The following is a 17,991-nucleotide window of genomic DNA, read 5'->3' as shown; positions in this document are numbered from 1 at the left end:
AGGTTGGTGGGTGAGAGGATGGCAGGAGGATGAAAGAATAGGAAATTGTAGCATTTGCTCTCCAGCTGTGCCCTAAAGACTGGTTCTGTGGAGAGGGTTCCTGGCACGTTGTCACCTGGAATAAAATTATTTAGAAGAGATTCCTGGATTTATAGCACCTCGGGTGAGTCTCGACTCACCAGGTAGAAGAACACAGAAACGGGGGCTGATGCATGGGTCTGGATAGAGGACCTGAGAACCATTGTTCTTGACACAGGAATCAAGTCTGAACATTTGAGCAAGGGCAGGGAGATATTGCTGCAGGAAGAAGCTGAAGCTGCTTTTCTCATAGGGGCCTCATTGAGTCGCATGGCCCCTGTGAGAAGCAATATTGTTTCGATGTCCAGGTGCTAATGTGTGGCACAGAATTCAAAGAGGCATTTCCACCCTTCTGGGCAGAGCCATCAGTTCTGTCAGCCAACACTGCCAAAGAGAGGGCAGCAACACTTAGGCTCCACTCAGGTGTGCAGCTGTGATCACCCCAGAACCCACGCCTGCCCTGAGAAGGGGTTTCTGTGTTTTCACAGATATAGGCACCCACCAGTAGCTGGATGGGGTATAGTGGAACCCCTCAAGTGACAATGTGGGCAGCTGACCCCCACGGGGCAGGGTAGGAATCAAAGAACAAGAGAAAGCTATCTCAGAGTGTGCAAAACTTCTGAGACCTGCCACAAATAATTGGAGGAAATCTTCAATGGATTGAGGTCCTGTAACACAGGTGGGGACAGGAATCCATGACATCCGAGATTTTCCTACTTATGGGACTTTATTTTTACCCATGGGCCAGGGAGGCCTGCAGAAACTTGAAACCCCATTTTATAGCAAATGAAATTGTGTCAAGTACTTGGGCACATGATAGCCCAGCTCCATGTAGACACTAAGGGGCTCTTAGAACATTTCAAAATAAAACCTTCAGGGTGGGTAGAAGAACAGGGAGTGAGCTCTGGCAGGGTATGATTGGGCTTGATTTATTCCATTTATCTCTAGCGATGTTAGCTTGAAGGAGAGGAGCGGCAAAAACAAAAAGAAGAAGAATAGCTATGGAGAAAAATAAAGAAAAGAATTGCCATCCTTCTCCATTTATTGTGGCCGTAAGAAAATCAGGTTCATTTTTAGGACATGGTCCTTTCTGTATACATTTTTCCAGCCATAAGTTGTGAAGCCTATAATATCCATTTCTTTTGAGCAGAGAGAAAACTCGACAGTGCTTTTCCTAGCTAAGAGCAATCCTGGCTGAAAAAGGACATCCAAGCTCCACTTGGTCTTAGACTGGCCTAGGTGTGAGCCATCAGGCCCAGAGAGGAAGGGGAAAGGTGGGTCCCCAGGGGCCGGTCATCTCTCTTTCTGGAATTCATAGTTCCTGACTTACCGCACCTTCTTTCTCCTGAGGCAAAAGCACTAGTGACTGAGGCAGCTGCAGACAACCCACACAGCCGGATTCTTATGTACTGTATCATGGGTCTGCCAATTTGTCTGTCTTTCCTGAGAATCATTTTCCTCTTCCTGAAATCAGACCCAAATCTTAGGGTAATGGGGCAGTGGACTTGACTCCTCAGAGAAGGTTAGGTGTCTATCCCTGAATTACCATCTCTGCTGCCACCACCCTAGATTGAGTCACTGGGCCAGTCACCTGGACTATTGCAGTAGAGGGCTCAGCTGCTCTCTGATCCCTTCCTCCATCCTGTCTCCAAATTGTTGTCAACTTAACTATCTAAATTAAGTTTCTAATTATGTCTCTCCCGTTGTTGAAAGATCTTTAACTCAATTATATGTACTACTATTGAATAGATAAATTGGTTCTATTTGTATCAAATTCCCCATTGTCCTGATTTCTTTTCTTCACAGTCTTCACAATTTCAGCCTAAGTTCAGTGTGTTCTTGTTCTCCCCACTCCATTGGAATTGAATGTTCACATCAGCAGGATTCTTATCTGTCTGTCCCCCAAACAGTAGCTGCCATAGGTTAGATGACTAATATTGGTTGAATAAAGGACTCAGAAAATCAAATTCTAGTAGCCACAATGAACTCTTTTTTCATAAATGAAGTTTATTTACTTTAATGATTATAAATGTAATACATGCTTACTGCAGAGAATGTGGAAAGTACAGAGAGGTAGAAAGAAGAAAATAAAAACTACCCATAACCCCACCACCTGAAAGCAAGCACTGCGCACATTATGTTGTCACTATGCCTGTTTAAAGACCAAGACCCTCATCAAGAGTGCTGGCCATGAAGCATGACAGCCAAGGGGAGCAAGGGCAATTGACAACTGAGGGGGTCACCCAGAGGTCAGAGCTAGAGAACCCGCACTGAGGGACAAGACAAAGGCCATAAACAACAGCTCAAGAGGTCAGAAGCTTACAACACAATAACAAGTTGTGTTATGGTAAGAATGTAGTGAGATGTTGCTTGCCAAGAGTTTAGCCCAGTGCCTGTGACACGATACACTATCAATAACTAGCAGCCATTATACTGTCACTATTATTACTATTATGGGTCAAAATGAATGTTTCAGGATGGATACTATAAACAGGGCAAGGGCCCTGGAGACCCATGTTAGGTGCTATGAGTTGGGGCATATGGGGCAAGTCTACTGGATTACGAGGGTGGTATAGGAGTGGGCATCACTCTCCTTATAGGCTCCCTTGTCAGGTGGAATAGAAACAGGTCTTTCTCAAGTTTGCCTGCTGACACATGGCAAGATACTCTAAGGTGTTATTTGTTTGTTTGTTTTCAGATGAAGTCTCACTCTATTGCCAGGCTGGAGTGCATTGGTGCAATCTTGGCTCACTGAACCTCCCAGGTTTAAGCGATCCTCTGGCCTCAGACTCCCAAGTAGCTGGGACTACAGGTACGTGCCACCATGCCCAGCTAATTTTTTGTATTTTTATTAGAGACGGTGTTTCACCATGTTGGCCAGAATGGTCTCGATTTCTTGACCTCGTGATCCACCCATCTTGGCCTCCCACAATCCTAGGATCACAGGTGTGACCCACCGCGCCTGGCCACTCTAAGGTGTTTTGAGGTAAGATATGATTTATCCTGCCTACACTTCCCCCTGTACCAAGAAGTAGTACTGGCCTCAGTCGTGATGAGAGTTCAGAACCTCACACACCATACACTCTTGTATTCCACACTCTGATTGTCAAGGCAGGTCATAGGCATGTGGGTGAAAGAGAAGGTCACATCAGCCAAGTGAGAGGTATCCTGCCTAGACCTCCCCCTGTACCAAGAACTAGTACTGGCCTCGGTGGTGATAGGAATTCAGAACCTCACACACCGTACTCTTATAGTCCACACTCTGATTGTCAAGGCAGGTCATAGGCATGTGGGTGAAAGGGAAGGTCAAATCAGTCAAGTGAGAGGTATCCTGCCTAGACTTCCCCCCTGTACCAAGAACTAGTACTGGCCTCGGTGGTGATGGGAGTTCAGAACCTCACATACCATACTCTTATAGTCCACACTCTGATTGTCAAGGCAGGTCATAGGCATGTGGGTGAAAGGGAAGGTCAAATCAGTCAAGTGAGAGGTATCCTGCCTAGACTTCCCCCCTGTACCAAGAACTAGTACTGGCCTCAGTGGTGATGGGAGTTCAGAACCTCACATACCATACTCTTATAGTCCACACTCTGATTGTCAAGGCAGGTCATAGGCATGTGGGTGAAAGGGAAGGTCACATCAGCCAAGTGAGAGGTATCCTGCCTAGACCTCCCCCTGTACCAAGAACTAGTACTGGCCTCGGTGGTGATAGGAATTCAGAACCTCACACACCGTACTCTTATAGTCCACACTCTGATTGTCAAGGCAGGTCATAGGCATGTGGGTGAAAGGGAAGGTCAAATCAGCCAAGTGAGAGGTATCCTGCCTAGACTTCCCCCCTGTACCAAGAACTAGTACTGGCCTCGGTGGTGATGGGAGTTCAGAACCTCACACACCATACTCTTATAGTCCACACTCTGATTGTCAAGGCAGGTCATAGGCATGTGGGTGAAAGGGAAGGTCAAATCAGCCAAGTGAGAGGTATCCTGCCTAGACTTCCCCCCTGTACCAAGAACTAGTACTGGCCTCGGTGGTGATGGGAGTTCAGAACCTCACACACCATACTCTTATAGTCCACACTCTGATTGTCAAGGCAGGTCATAGGCATGTGGGTGAAAGGGAAGGTCAAATCAGCCAAGTGAGAGGTAAGGTGGGATGTGCCTGGAGGGGGAGGCTGAAGGGTGAAGGCAACAAGGTTTGTGATGTAGTTGAATGGAATGGGTCCAGGAACCAGTCCTCCAGTTAGCAGCCCAGTCAGATATCACAGCAGAAGATTCCATGGAGTTTTACTTGTTGGTATGGGCCTTCTGATGATGGCCTGTGCTCTGTCCAAGGTGGTCATGAAGACCTTCTTGGGGGTCTTCATGCTCTTTCAGGTAGTAACAACGTTTGGGAACATGCTGGTGCTGCGAATGAGAAAAAGACAACAGAGGTAAGAGCCACACTTACTATGACAAGGAGTGTTCTGCCTGGATAAGCTCTATAATTTAGCAGATTGAGGCACTTCGCTAATTTATCTCACTTGCATACAGTGTGACCAAGGACTAGGGTCATCTAATTCCCTAGTGACCTGACTCCACAACACATGTTACTGTAGATGAGCCCCAGCTCCCAAAAGACCCATCTCTTAGAATTGAACTTGGAACAACGGAAGAATTGGGACTGAGGCCAGTCAGTTCCCTCATAATCAGAAGAATTGGTACTTCAACTATCCCACATCCTCAGTAAGCTGGGCTTGACATGGCTCCTCAAAGTAGTTAGTATACCCCAAATAACTGCAGAACCATGCTCACTTGGTGAAACTCCAGCTTGGTGCTCATGGTCTAGGAGCTCTATGCCTGCCCTTTGCCTTTTCCCGATTCTACTCAAGGAAGCAGGATATATTCCCTATCATGACCTCCTTATTTCTCTGCTCAAAAACCTTCAGTGGATTTCCCCCTCATTACCTCCTCAGTCTGCTGCTGAGAGCTCAATTCATTCTCCGTGGCCTCCTCATTATTCTGCTTACAGGCTGTTGGCAGGACCTGGCTTGAGTTGCCCGGGGAATCCTTCTCTTCCGCCAGCTGGCACTCAGTGTAGAGAGACCTGTCTATCAGCTCCTTTAGGCTGCCAGCCACCTTCAGGAAGATCCGACCCATTTTGGTGGCAACAGCTTCTGAGAGTCCTTCCAGAAACCTGGTCCGTAGAATGGCATCAGACCAAGATAAATGTCGGGTCAGCAGCAGGAAGTCGGTGGCATACTGCCTGACTGACTTTTGGCCCTGTTTGGGATGGCAAAGAACAGCACTGAGGACGTCTATCTCAGATAGGGAGTCATATAAGCCCTGGGATCTTCTCAGGAAAGATGTATTTTCATCTGAGAGTGGGCGTCCTACCTCCATCTGCAAGATGAACCACCTCTCTGGTGCTCCCAGGTGAAGTGACACCAGAAATGCCATTCTCTCTGAATCATCCAAAAACCCTTTCATTTGCTTCTCCTCATCAATCTCCATCTCTTCCTCCACAGGGCATGAGCCCCGGGCTGCTTCCTGCTCTTCTAAGAGGTAACAGAGTGCCGGGGTCAACATTCCGAAGGATGGCACTTCCTCTCGTGGTGGGTTTGTAGTTTCAGGAACTGTGGCAGTCATGTATGGTCTGGGCTTTGATCCAGAGGCTGTGATGTGAATGTGAGAGGTGGATGCCTCTCCAGAGTCTTCGGCTTTGATTTCCAGAGTGGGCATCACTCCAAAGGCTGTCTGTGGGGTGGACGTTGTTCCAGAGCCTGGGGCCCTCATTAGTGGTGTGGACATCCCTCTAGAGTCTGTGGCTGTCATTTTTGGCCTGGACACCCCCATGCCACATCCAGAGGCTGTGGCTCTCGGTAGTGGCATGGACATCATTCCAGAAACTGAGGCTCTCATAAATGATGTGGACATTGCTCCAGAAGCAGAGCCTCTGATTGGCACTGTGGCCATCCCTCTGGACACTGTGTATGTTGTTTGTGGCACGGACATAGATCTAGAGTTTGCAACACTGGTTTGCAAAGTGGACATTGTTCCAGAGACCATGGTTTCCATCAGTGGCATAGACATCTCTTTGGAAGCCATGGATGACATCAAAGGCATGGGCATTGTTCCAGAGGCCAGGGCTCTCATTAACTCTGTGGACACAGCTTCACAGGCTGAGGGTCTCCTTAGTGGTGTGAACATAGTTCCAGAGGCTGGAGCTATTACTAGTGGTGGCGACACCCCTACAGAGGCTGGGACTCTCATTGGTAGTGTGCACATGTCTCCAGAAGCTGTGGGCATCATTTGTGGTGCGGATGTCACTCCAGAGGCTGTGGATCTCATCAGCGGCATGGACATTGCTCCAGAGATGGGCGCATTCACTTGTGGCATGGACATCATTCCAGAGGCTGTGGCTGTCATTTGTGGAGCAGACATGGCTCCATAAGCCGGGGCTCTCAGAGGCGTGGCTATCTCTCCAGAAGCTGGAGCTCTCATTAGTGGTAGGGACATCTCTCCGGAGGATGAAGCCCTTGTGAGCAGCGAGGGCCTCTCTCCAGAGCCTGAGGTTCTCATTAGTGGTGTGGACATTGCTTCAGAGGTCCAAGCTCTCCTTGTTGGTGTGGACATCATATCAGAGGTTGGGGCACTCATCTGCATACCTGCAGCAGTCATGGATCTCAGGAACAACACGGACATTCCTCCAGGATCTTGGGTGCTCACTGGCTGGCTGGGCATCTTTCCAGAAGCTGTGGCTCTCAGTGATGCAGGTATTTCTCCTGGGTCTTGAGCTCTCATTAGTGGCATGGACATCCCTCCAGAGATTATGTCTGTCATTTGTGATGTGGACATTGCTCCAGAAGCTGCATCTCTCATTAGCAGTGAAGACATTCCTCCAGAGGCTGTGTATGTCATTTGCGGCATGGACAGAGCTCCAGAAGATGCGTCTCTCATTAGCAGTGTGGACACTGCTCCAGAAGTTGTGGTTGTCATTCGTTCCATTGTTCCAGAGGCTTGGGGTGTCATGAGTGGCTGGGACAATGCTCCAGAGGCCAGAGCTCTCATTTGTGGACAGGACATCATACCTGGGGCTGCGTCTCTCATTAACAGTGTGGATGTTGCTCCAGAGGTTTGGGCTGTCATTAGTGGGGTGGACATTGCTCCAGAAGTCGTGGCTTTCATTTGCGGTGCAGATGTCAGTCCTGAGGCCGTGGTTCTCATTTGTGGCATAGACATTGTTTCAGAGGCTGTGGCCACAATTGACTGGGTGGACATTGCTCCAGATGCTGGAGCTCTCCTCAGTGGCATGGACATCTTTCTAGAGGCCGAGGTTCTCGTGCGCCGTTTGGCCGTGGCTTTCCTAGAGCGTTTGGGCCTTGCTCTAGAAGTTTTGGACATTGTTGACTGTGTGGACATTACTCTAGAGTCGGTGGCTGACATTTGCTCTGTGGACATCACTTCAGAGCTTGTGACTGTCATCAGTGGGGTGGTCATGGCTTCAGAAACTGGAACTGTCTTTTGCAATGCAGACATATTTCCAGAGGCTGGGTCTCCCATTAGTGGTGTGGACATTGCTCCAGAGTCTGAAGCTCTTACTGGTGATGCACACATCACCCCAGAGGCTGTACCTCTCAGTGGCAGAGTAGACATGATTTCAGAGTCTAGATTTTGTGTTGACCATGGGCCCATCACTCCAGAGCCTTGGACTGACATAATCTGGGTGGGCATCATTCCAGAAGGTAGGGCCATCATGACTGCTGGGGACATTGCTTCAGCATTTGGAGCTGGCTTTGGTAATATGGACATTTCTCCAGCATCTGGGACTGACGGTAGCTGTGTGGACATTACTTCAGAGTCTGGAGCTAACATTAACAGTGAAGACATTACTCCAGTGTGTGGGTCTGACATGATTGGGGTAGATATTCCCCCAGAGTTTTGGATGCTTGTTTCCTGGGTTGGTATTCCTTCAGAAGCCAGAGCTGACATTATCAGTGAGGATATCGCTTCAGAGTCTGTGCCTGACATTAGCAGCGAAGATATCTCTCCAGAGGCCAAGGCAGTCATGAGTACTTTGGACATTGCTTCAGTGTCTTCATCTGTAATTTGCAATGGGGACATTTCCTCAGAGCTGGGAGCTGGCACTGGCTGTGTAGACATCACTCCAGGATTCATATCTGGCATTAGGATTGGGGATATCTCTCCAGAATCTGGGGCTAGCATTAATGGTGTGGACATTGCCTCAGAGGATGAAGTGCTCATTATAGGTGTAGACACCGCTCCAGAGGATGGAGTTGGCATTGGCAATGGTGATATCTCTGCAGAATCTGGTGCTACCATTAGTGTTGTGGACATTGTTCCAAAGTCAGGAATTGTCATCATCTCTGGGGACATTAACCCATACTCTGAAATAGACAGCAATGGGGACAATGTTTCAGAATCGAAGCCTGGCATCAGCAATGGGGACAGTGCCCCGGAGTCTGAGGCTGGCATTAGCAATGGGGAAAGTTCCCCAGAGTCTGAGGTTGGCATTAGGGGTGGGGACAAGGCTCCAGAGTTTGGTACTCCCATTAGAGGTGCAGACATGTTGTCAAAGGCTGGAGATGTCATCAACTGTACGGATGTCCCTCCAGGATCTGAGGCTGAAGTCGAGACTACAGGCAACTGTATATGAGAATGCAGAATCTGGACATCTGCTCTGGTCTCTGTCACTGGTCTAGAGAAGGCCATCTGCTTGTTTGGGGGCTCATCATTTTCCTCCCTCGTTGTATTGTTGAATTGCAGTGAGTGTAAGGGTATTGACATGTCTGCCACAGCAACAGGACAGTGTAGAGGAAGCCCCTTCCTGCTGAAGCCCAAGCGGCAAGAAAATCTGCAAACAAGAACCAAGTTTAGAGGTCAAAAGCCAATATTGGGAAATAGACAAATTGTTCATGGTGGAGACTTGTTTTATGCGTTGTCAGGTATATGGCATTGAAGGTTAGGCTATCAACGACTTTGGAGCTGGAGCAAATACCCCTTCTGCCTCTATCCTTTTCAAACCAACCCACCCAGTTACACAGCACAGCTTCTCAGTTTGTAAATGCTATAAATGCCAGCAAACTCCGCCGCCGGGAGCTTGGACAGTCCTGACTCAAATAAAGCAGCAGCACCACCTTCTGGCCAAGTGTAAGAAGTGCAGGTTCCTAGGCTGTATTCTATCCCAAGGCAGTACTCGCAAGCTAGCCAAGGTACTGACAGGCCTGAATGAGAAAGCCCTTTGCCCCAAGATAATCATTAGTTCCTGGGCTCATTAAATTCTGCCAATGATTTAATCTTCATTTAACTACTCTGATGGCCCTCAATGTTCTCCTAAGGAAAAGGGGGACATTTATCTGATCAATGACTGAGAGCAACATTCCATGAACTGAAACTTCTGCTTGTTATTTTCATTATCATTATTAATAACAGCAACCACCACCCTATTACTACTATTTATTGCTTCCCACAGTATGTGCCAGGCACTGTACTTTAGACAACTATCCACAACTTCCTATAACATGAGGGCCTTTGTAAGCATTACCCCATTTGGGCCTTACAATCTCCTGGGCAACAGATAATATTACTATCCCCATTTTACCGCCTTTCTCAGATTTGCGAAGTTCAAGGCTAAAATGGGGTCACTGTGACAGTGACAAACTGTAGATCATTGACTCTGACCCCCTCCTGGGGGTTGCCTAGTGTTTGGCATCCCTGAGCTTGCATTCAATTATTTCTCTGGCATCCTAGACCACGGGCCACTTAAAGCCCAGTCTCTAGCATGTACAAGTTTCAAGTTTTTCTGATGACATGGGGATGGGCAATCCCAGAGCCTCACCCCTTCAGCCTGCTCCAATAAGCAGCCCCAAAAGGGGCTTCTGAACACATGGCTTGGAAGCCAGTGCAAATATTACACAATGTTGACATGTTCCCACAGCCTACCCATGCCAAAACCAGAAACTTGCTACTTTGGGACAATATCACAAAAGTCATCAACTCATGGAATTGTGATTCCATAATAATGAGAAAACTTGCAACAGAAATGCTAACAGTGAACTGCTCTTTAGCATGTACTGACTGGCAAGCACTCTGCCAGGCACTTTACATGTATCATCTCCTGTGGTCCCCATAGCAACACTAAGAGATTTCGGTTGTAGTCTTCATCTCACAAATGAGAAAATTCAGACGCAAAGAAGCTTAATAATTTCTCTGCAGACACATGGATTCCTGAGTCCATCCAGTTCCAGAGCCCCCTACTCTTCACCACTGTGCTGTAAGGATCAACCTCTCCCCGTTTCGCCCTACCGAAACCGCTATGTTTGTCTCCAGCCTGGACAATCCCAAGATGGGGTGTCATAAAAGAAATGCTGGCCTCCTGCTAACACCCTGGTTCTTGTAATAATTGGTGCAATGGGAAAGATGAGTCAAAAGGGCAGCCACAGACCTCCACCTCCCAACTTCAGAAAAATTTCTGAACATGCCACAGTTTCCTACCAGGCAAAACCCAGAAAGATCTTACCTTGCCAGTGACAGAGAGAAGGCAGAGAGTATCCTATGCGCCCCTAGCTCATTTATTCTGGCCAATTAACTTATACCTCGTGCCAACCAGTTCCTTAAAGTAAGACCCAATACCAGCAGCTGTTCTTTGCAATCTCTCTTTGCTATCCCCTGCCACGCCCCCCTGCCCACCAGCCAGCCTGCCCGCCCACCCGCCCCACTGCTCCTGACTTGCTACTGCTTGCTCTGTCTTTCTGGTCCCAGATTCCTGCCTCTATATAGGCTCTGACATTTGCCTCTGGCCGCCTTTCACTTGACAGTCCTCCAGAAGCTCTGCTTTAGCACTTGGCCTATGCAACTCCACCCCTCTTCCCTGTTGCCCCCAACAGTCCCACCAGCCTGTGCCCCACCCTACTCTGCCTACCTCTGGCAGTCCCAAAGAAAAGAGGAGATTAACACAATTAAAGAGATGAGACGAGAAGGATCCTGGCTCAGGAAACAAGATATATGGCCTCTGTGGCTGAGCAGACACAGGAGTCCTGGGATCCAGGCACCGCAACTGATACTACATAGAAGCACAGGTAGAGGGCTTGAGGGAAGGGAACTGAGGCTGGGGATTGAGTGGAGCAGCATCAGAAATGTTCAAAGAGGTTCAGATGCAGAAGAGGGTTTGGGAGGATGGTCAGTGGGGGCTGGCGAGCAAACACCTTAATAGAGCCCTGCAATGGTCATGATAACAAAGGCAATTTACCCCAGGGTCAGAGACACGGAGGAGAATCCAGCCACCAGTATCCCTGCCACAGAACTAGGATTCAACAGCAGTGCTCCGTGGATTTCAGACCACTAGCAAGAAAAACACCAGCCTTGAGCATACCAGGTGGGGGCTTCTTCATACAAACAGGGCTACAGCCTGCTTTCTAGAACTGGGGCACAAGGTCAGAGTAGAACTAGCAGAAAGGTTTATCAGCGTCCTCTAGTTGTCCTGAATTGGTGCAGGCAGTCAAAGGGGAGAAACCCTCAGTCTAAGGGGAGAATTGGTCCCTGAGCCTTGCATAGGGCAAAGCCTCCAGGTGAACTTCAAGCAGCCCTGTTCTACATCCCTCTATAGAGATATAGATTTTGACAAGGGAGGCATTGAGGTCATTATAAACCTCATAGTTAGTAACCAACAAAAACTGAGCACTTGGGCTAAGCACTACACATGCATTCTATCCTTCTGACCTCCCAGCAACACCTGTAAGGTAGGCACTGACATCATTCCCATTTTATACACAAGGAAATTAGCTTGGAGAAGTCTATGTGACCGCAGTCACATTAAAAAAACAAACCGATTTCAGCCCTGGTCATTCTGACCGAAACCATTTTATCTCTCTGTAATCAGACAAGTGATTAGAAACTCTGAGCACTCTGCTCACTGCCACCTCCCCCACACCCCCACACTGCAAAGCAAGGAAACTTTCTTACCACAGATGGCTGAAGCCTTGCGGTAATAACAACAACAACAACTGATCTTGCTTGAACTCTTCCCACTTGCCAAGAACAGGGCTGAGGGCTTCACAAACATTATCTCATTTGATGTGTACAATTACCCCATAAGCTAGGTCCTTTTAATTCTTAGTATACAGGTAAGGAAACTGAGCCTCTGTGAGGTGAACTGACATGACCAAAAGCACACAGTTCTCTGTGACTCCAGAGCTCACTACACTATAGTACTCGAAAGAAAAATTCCAGTCACTCTCCTTTCTCCCGAAAGCCAAAAAAAAGTCACAGAATAGCATTCAGTTAACAATGGCCTCACAACAGCAACTTTTATTATTATTAATATACCTGACAATCAAAGCTAATGTTCACTGTGCCAGGAGCTGCACTAAGTGTTTTACCTTACACGATCTCATTTGATACAACATCCCTGTGAGGTAGGTTCTATTAGCACCTTCATTTTCCAGATGAGAAACCAGAGGCACAGAGAGGTTAACTAGCTTTCCCCATGTCACACAGCTCCAGCCCATTATTCTAACATAACAATTTTGGAAATCACCTAAATGCCTAATGCTAGAACACAACTTGCTTAATGAGTAAACAAATCATGGTGCAAATGTAGTAGCCACTAATGTAGCCACTGAAAATACGTTCTAATGTGTACATGAGGGTCTAATTTTTATAAAAATAAATGTGTAGACTTTTGCATAGGAAAAAATAAAATCTGGAAGGATATATACCAAAATGCCAACAGTGACCACAGTTGAATTATGGGATTAGAGAGGATGTTTTATTTTCATTTTTCTTATCTGTATTTTCTCATTGGTCTATAATGGACCCATAATGCAAAAAGGAAAAAACTAACAAAAGTTCCTTTTATTTTTTTTTGAGATATGTTTCCCTAGGGTTCTTTCTCAAGCCCTTTTCACTCCTCTCTTTGTACACTTGATTTTGTGTTTTATTTTTGGTTTGTTTTAAAAATAATTTATTCTCTAAGTTTGATTTATGTTTAATAATTACATAAGTAATCTAGGAATATACTCTTAGGATAAAGACTTGAAATCCTCCCCACAGATAGAGCTGAAGTCCTGAGAATGCCCCAACCCCCCCCCGCAACAAGTCCCATTCCTCTGACTGTCCACAGTTGGGTGTGTCTCCTTCCAAACTTTTTCTGGCTGCAATGGCATCCACAGTGCATATCATGCAATTGCTTGCAGAACCCACTATGGGCAAAGAGCTACAGTTAGAAAACCATTCTGGCACTGGTCACTCCAGGGTTCCGAGTTCTGGCCCACTGTGACTATTTTAATCACCCTGCTTCTAAGGAAGCTACTGAGAGAGGGTTCTTGCAAGCTCAGTCCATTTGAGGCATAGACTTCTGTTCTATTAAAGCCAGAGTCTCTAGAACACAGAGAAGAGAGGCCTTCTAAGGAAGGAAAATCCCAGAAATTGCTGCTTACCATCTCTTAGGTCCCTCACGTCCTACCCAGTCTACACTAATCAATATGGCTAGGAGGTGTCATGCTCCTGCCTCACAAAAGGTAATTGAGTTTAGGGGATTGCATGGCTAGCTGCTCGGGGAAATAAGAATAAACAAGAGATGGTTCAATATGTCAACAAATAGCTGTCCAGCTGTTGAAAACAAGCCTTTCCCTAGATTCTCAACAATATCTTCTCCCAGAGCCCTAGCAAATAGGCACCCAGATAGCTGAAAACAGACACCCTAAGGCTAAAGAAATGCCTGCTCTACTTTAGGATCTTCTACCTTCCTTGATCATTCAGGAAAATAGAAATCCTCCCCACACACACAGCCCCCCCACATACACAGCCCTGACACTTAAAATGCCCACCCAACTCTTTACAAATAAAGAGGGGGAAATAGCTAGCATTTACTGAGTGCCTACTATGCCAGGCACTATGTTAAACACTTCACATACATCATCTTATTTATTGTACGATAAGCCAATAAAGCAGTTTTTTTACTCTCATTTTCTAAATCAGCTAAAGAACTGAACTAGAGAGAAATTAAAATCAAGTAACTTACCTTGGCTCTCACAGCTGAAAGAGAGTGAGGCTGGGCTTGTCACTCGGGTCTGTCTGACTCAGCCAGTGCTCTTAACTCACAGGAGAGTCACACACTGTCTTCAAGTCTCTGAAGGGCTGTCATACGAAAGAGAAGGTAGGTGTGTTCTGGGTAGCTCCAAAGAAAAGGGTTTGACTGTTAGTTGGGAATTATGCTTTCATTGGATGTGCTGCAAATTCCCCAAACAACATGTATATGCATGTCCAACTCTATAGGGAAAAGAACATTATAAGAAGAGCAAAGGGAACTGCCTTGCATTAGGTGCCATCCTGGAGGATCTGTGGAATCAGAGAGAACAGGAGGGATACCAGAGGACTGCAAATGGGCAGTGTCCCAATTTTCTTAAATAAGGAAACTACAGACCAGTATACCATAAACTCTAGAGCTGTAAGCTTGATGTCAATCCTCAGAGAGATTCTGCTGCAGATTACGAAGCAGGTAATTTATAAGCACTTAGAACATAAGTGGCAATAGGAGGTACCTAGAGGTGCTAGCAGAACACTCAAAATTAGACCAGGTTCCCAGACTTGCAGCTAATGCAACCCAAAAAACTGAGGGACTGATATTAAGCTTCCAGATTTTTATTTTTCCAAGTAAAAGCATTAAGAAACAAAACAACCTAAAATCATCATTTTCTAAAAAGAAAGGGCTTCCTTTCGACCCCAAAAGAGAAGGAAATAACCTCAGAATAAAGAGCAATACATGAAATAGATTTCTCTTCTCTGTGAAACATTTGCTACCTAGTCCTCAAGCTTTCTCATTGCACAGTGGACTGCTACATTTTCCTGGAGGATGGGCACTTGTCCAAGGACCTGCTTTAGGGAATCACTCAGAGTTAAAATATCAACACAGATAAGATCATATACCTGTAAGACAGGAAGTCTTTCTGGACAGAAGAGAGAAAACAAGAGTTTGACCTTAGCCTAAATGAGTACATTAACACAGATAAAGTATCCACAGGAATGGACAGAGAGAAATAAAAGTTGCCAAGTGCAGATTCAAGCCCGGCTGAGGCGGGACTTGGCCAACACATCTGACCTGTGCCACCCCTTGGACCACATGCCTCTCTTGTAGGAATAAGTGTGTGACGCTGTTAAGCATTTGGACCACAAATCAGTTTCTGACTTGAGACTCTCTAAGCAACCTTCAGGCCACTAGTCTTCCCAGGGAGAGTTCCTAAAAGCAGGAAAATGCAAAACCAGCTGAACACCATTGCCAGAGTGGGAGATCTGCAACAACCGAGAAGGAGGTCCCTGGCCTTGACCCTCTCCTGATCAGCATTTTTAATCAACAGTGTAAATAATGGCATGGATGGGATTCTTACACAAATTCTCTAGGGCTGAGAAGAAACTCTACGATTAGCCTAGCAAGTAGGTTTACATTTTAAGCTCCGTGGTTTATGATATGTCTATCTGCATTTGATTATTTTCTCTCTTGTTCTTTGATGCCAGAGCACTGAGTTTCTACAGTTTATGCACCTCATAGAAAATGCTTAGTGAACATATGCTAGCTCTGCACCCACCCAGCAGTGTAGATCCAATCATGTTTACAACTACTGAGCATTCATCTCAATCTTATCGTCTCTTAAATAACTGGTATTAATGTAGACTTCCTTGATGAGGGAAGAGAACAAACTAATGTCTTCTTCCTTACAAAATTGGCCCCACTTCCAAAAGTTTTTAAATTGGAGTTTGATCACAGCTGTTGACATTGACCTTGTTTCTGTAGGTGACGGAAGCACAGTACACAATACTTGCCATACCCTCTGAAACTGCATTTCTCAAAAAAAAAAATTGTGGCAGGGAGCCCCTGCATCAAGTGCTCCCTAAGAAAATTGCTAAAACACAGATTTGTGAGGGGAGGGAGGCTCTACCCTCAAGGAGTCACAACCAATATAGGTCCGGGGTGACACCAAGGAACCTGCATTTAACCCAAGTGATTCTGGAACACTAGAGTTTCAGAACCACTGGCTTTGGGGTTCCTACACTCTGATTTTAACTCCAAACAGGTCTCAGGTTGAACCCCAACACTTCAAGTTATTTCACCTCCGTTTCCTTGTCCGTAAAATACACATAATATCAATACCTACCTCACATGCTCTTTGAATGTATTAAACAAAACAACCTGTAAAAAGTGTGGCACATAGTCGAGGTTCAGTAATCTCTCCTGTTCCTGCTTATCCAGGGGCCCTGCTGCCTGCCTTCTCTGTGTTTAGCTTCTGCCCCTGTTGCCAATTGCTCACCCTTTCTAGGTCTGGTATTCAAACTCCCCGAGAGAGAATCTCATTGGTCCAAATTCAGTAACTGTACTTGCTGGGCAAAGTTCTCATCCCAGGTTCCTTCATAGGCTGTTCGCCAGCCTATAAACTGACTGCTCATGGATGAGATGCCCTCCCCTGGCTCAACCGGCTACTGCTAGGGGTAAGAAGGATCTTGTGATATCAAGAATAGTCACCTATTCATAAGAAACTGCTACTTCCCTGAGCTAGGACCTGTGGATGGAAACTCCATAGAAGGGATTCGTGGGTGTGGCAGGAATTCTGAGGCTTAATCCTTCCAGCACACCTAGGCTTCTCATTTATCCAGCCTCCCAAAGGAATGAAGCACTCAAGTTCACTGAAGTCTCCATTTAATTCTGACTTTTCATCTCCATCAGGCCGGGAACACCAGTTTTTTCAAAACTAGACCACAGTCAAGGAAAAAACAAGATATAACCCTAATATTAAGCCCTTCTGTTTCTAGAACACGTTTTTAAGTTTCCAAAGCACTCTCACATCTATTTATTCATTGCAGAGCTTGCAAACTGGCAGCTACGGGCTAAATCCAGACTGAAGACAGATTTTATTTGACCCGTACAATGTTTTTAACATTTTTAAAATTAGTTGCCAACCTTTAAAAGTCAGGAAATTTTAGATAGAAAGCTGGATTTCTGGCTTTTCTGGAAAATACATAAATAAATAAAAAACAGGAAGACTACGATCCTAAATCCGATATAGCAACAATCAGCCAGAGCTGAACAAGCTGCTCCCTGTAGGTGGGGCATGTGCTCACCAGTTTGCCTTAGTACCCATGGGCCACCTTTACTTTTTCAGTGACCTGCTCGGCTCCCATAGGCATTTAAAGCCTCAATTTAACCCCATACATTAGGCAGACAAGGCGGATAAGAGTTGAACTGTGTGGGTTGGAATCCCAGCATTGCTCCTAATGCTTTGGGACCCTGAGCAAGTGATTTAATCTCTGAATCTCAGTTTTCTCATCTATAAAATGGGGATGATAATAATAACACTGCCTACCTCATAGGCTTATTGGGCCAATTAGAGTTAATGCATACTTAGAGCAATGACTCGTACATTACATGCACTAAATAAGTATGAACTTCTTTCAATGTCCACAACTTCCTATGTGCCTCCCTGATATCCTAAAGCTTCTGAAAACTGAAATTTTGTGGCAAGCTCATTTGGTGGCAAAACTGGGCCTGAATTGACATGAGGCTATTTATTTATCCCATTTAGAAATATTAATGACTTTGATCACAGGGTAGTATCTTGGATTGCGTGTGATATATATGTTACATGTACCATATTGCTTTTCTAAAATCCTAATATTTGGAACTCTAAAACATGTCTAGCTCCAACAGTTTCAGATAAGGGATTGTGGACCTGTCTTATTATTAGTTTGTATACCCACTTGACAGATGTGAACACTGAGCTACTAAGCATTGAGCTACTTGCCAAAAGTCACACACCTTGAAAGTAGAAACTGTTTCGACTCCTAGACATGAAGCTCACAGTGCCTAGTACTGTGGGATGTCTTGGGCTCACTATAGGCATGTGGACGGGTAGTGGCTACCAATCAG

General features: G+C 46.0%; 1 protein-coding gene across 3 annotated transcripts in view; it reads right to left on the bottom strand.

Moving 5' to 3' along the window:
- Nucleotides 1-2,067: 2,067 nt before the first annotated feature.
- RTL9 (retrotransposon Gag like 9) overlaps nt 2,068-17,991 on the bottom strand; it is a 97,370-nt gene continuing 81,446 nt past the window's right edge. For all 3 annotated transcript variants that reach the window (XM_017968427.5, XM_078363539.1, XM_035288936.3), the window contains exons 2-4: nt 14,098-14,213; nt 5,025-8,931; nt 2,068-4,484 (exon numbers count right to left, since the gene is read on the bottom strand). In XM_017968427.5, coding sequence (XP_017823916.3) covers nt 4,365-4,484; nt 5,025-8,864 — 3,960 coding nt within the window. In that variant the 5' untranslated portion in view covers nt 8,865-8,931; nt 14,098-14,213 and the 3' untranslated portion in view covers nt 2,068-4,364. The remainder of the gene's footprint in view (nt 4,485-5,024; nt 8,932-14,097; nt 14,214-17,991) is intronic.

Source organism: Callithrix jacchus, chromosome X (assembly GCF_049354715.1).
Source record: "Callithrix jacchus isolate 240 chromosome X, calJac240_pri, whole genome shotgun sequence".
Lineage (NCBI taxonomy): Eukaryota > Metazoa > Chordata > Mammalia > Primates > Cebidae > Callithrix > Callithrix jacchus.
Note: the sequence above shows the minus strand (reverse complement) of the source record. Positions and strands in the feature narration are given on the sequence as shown.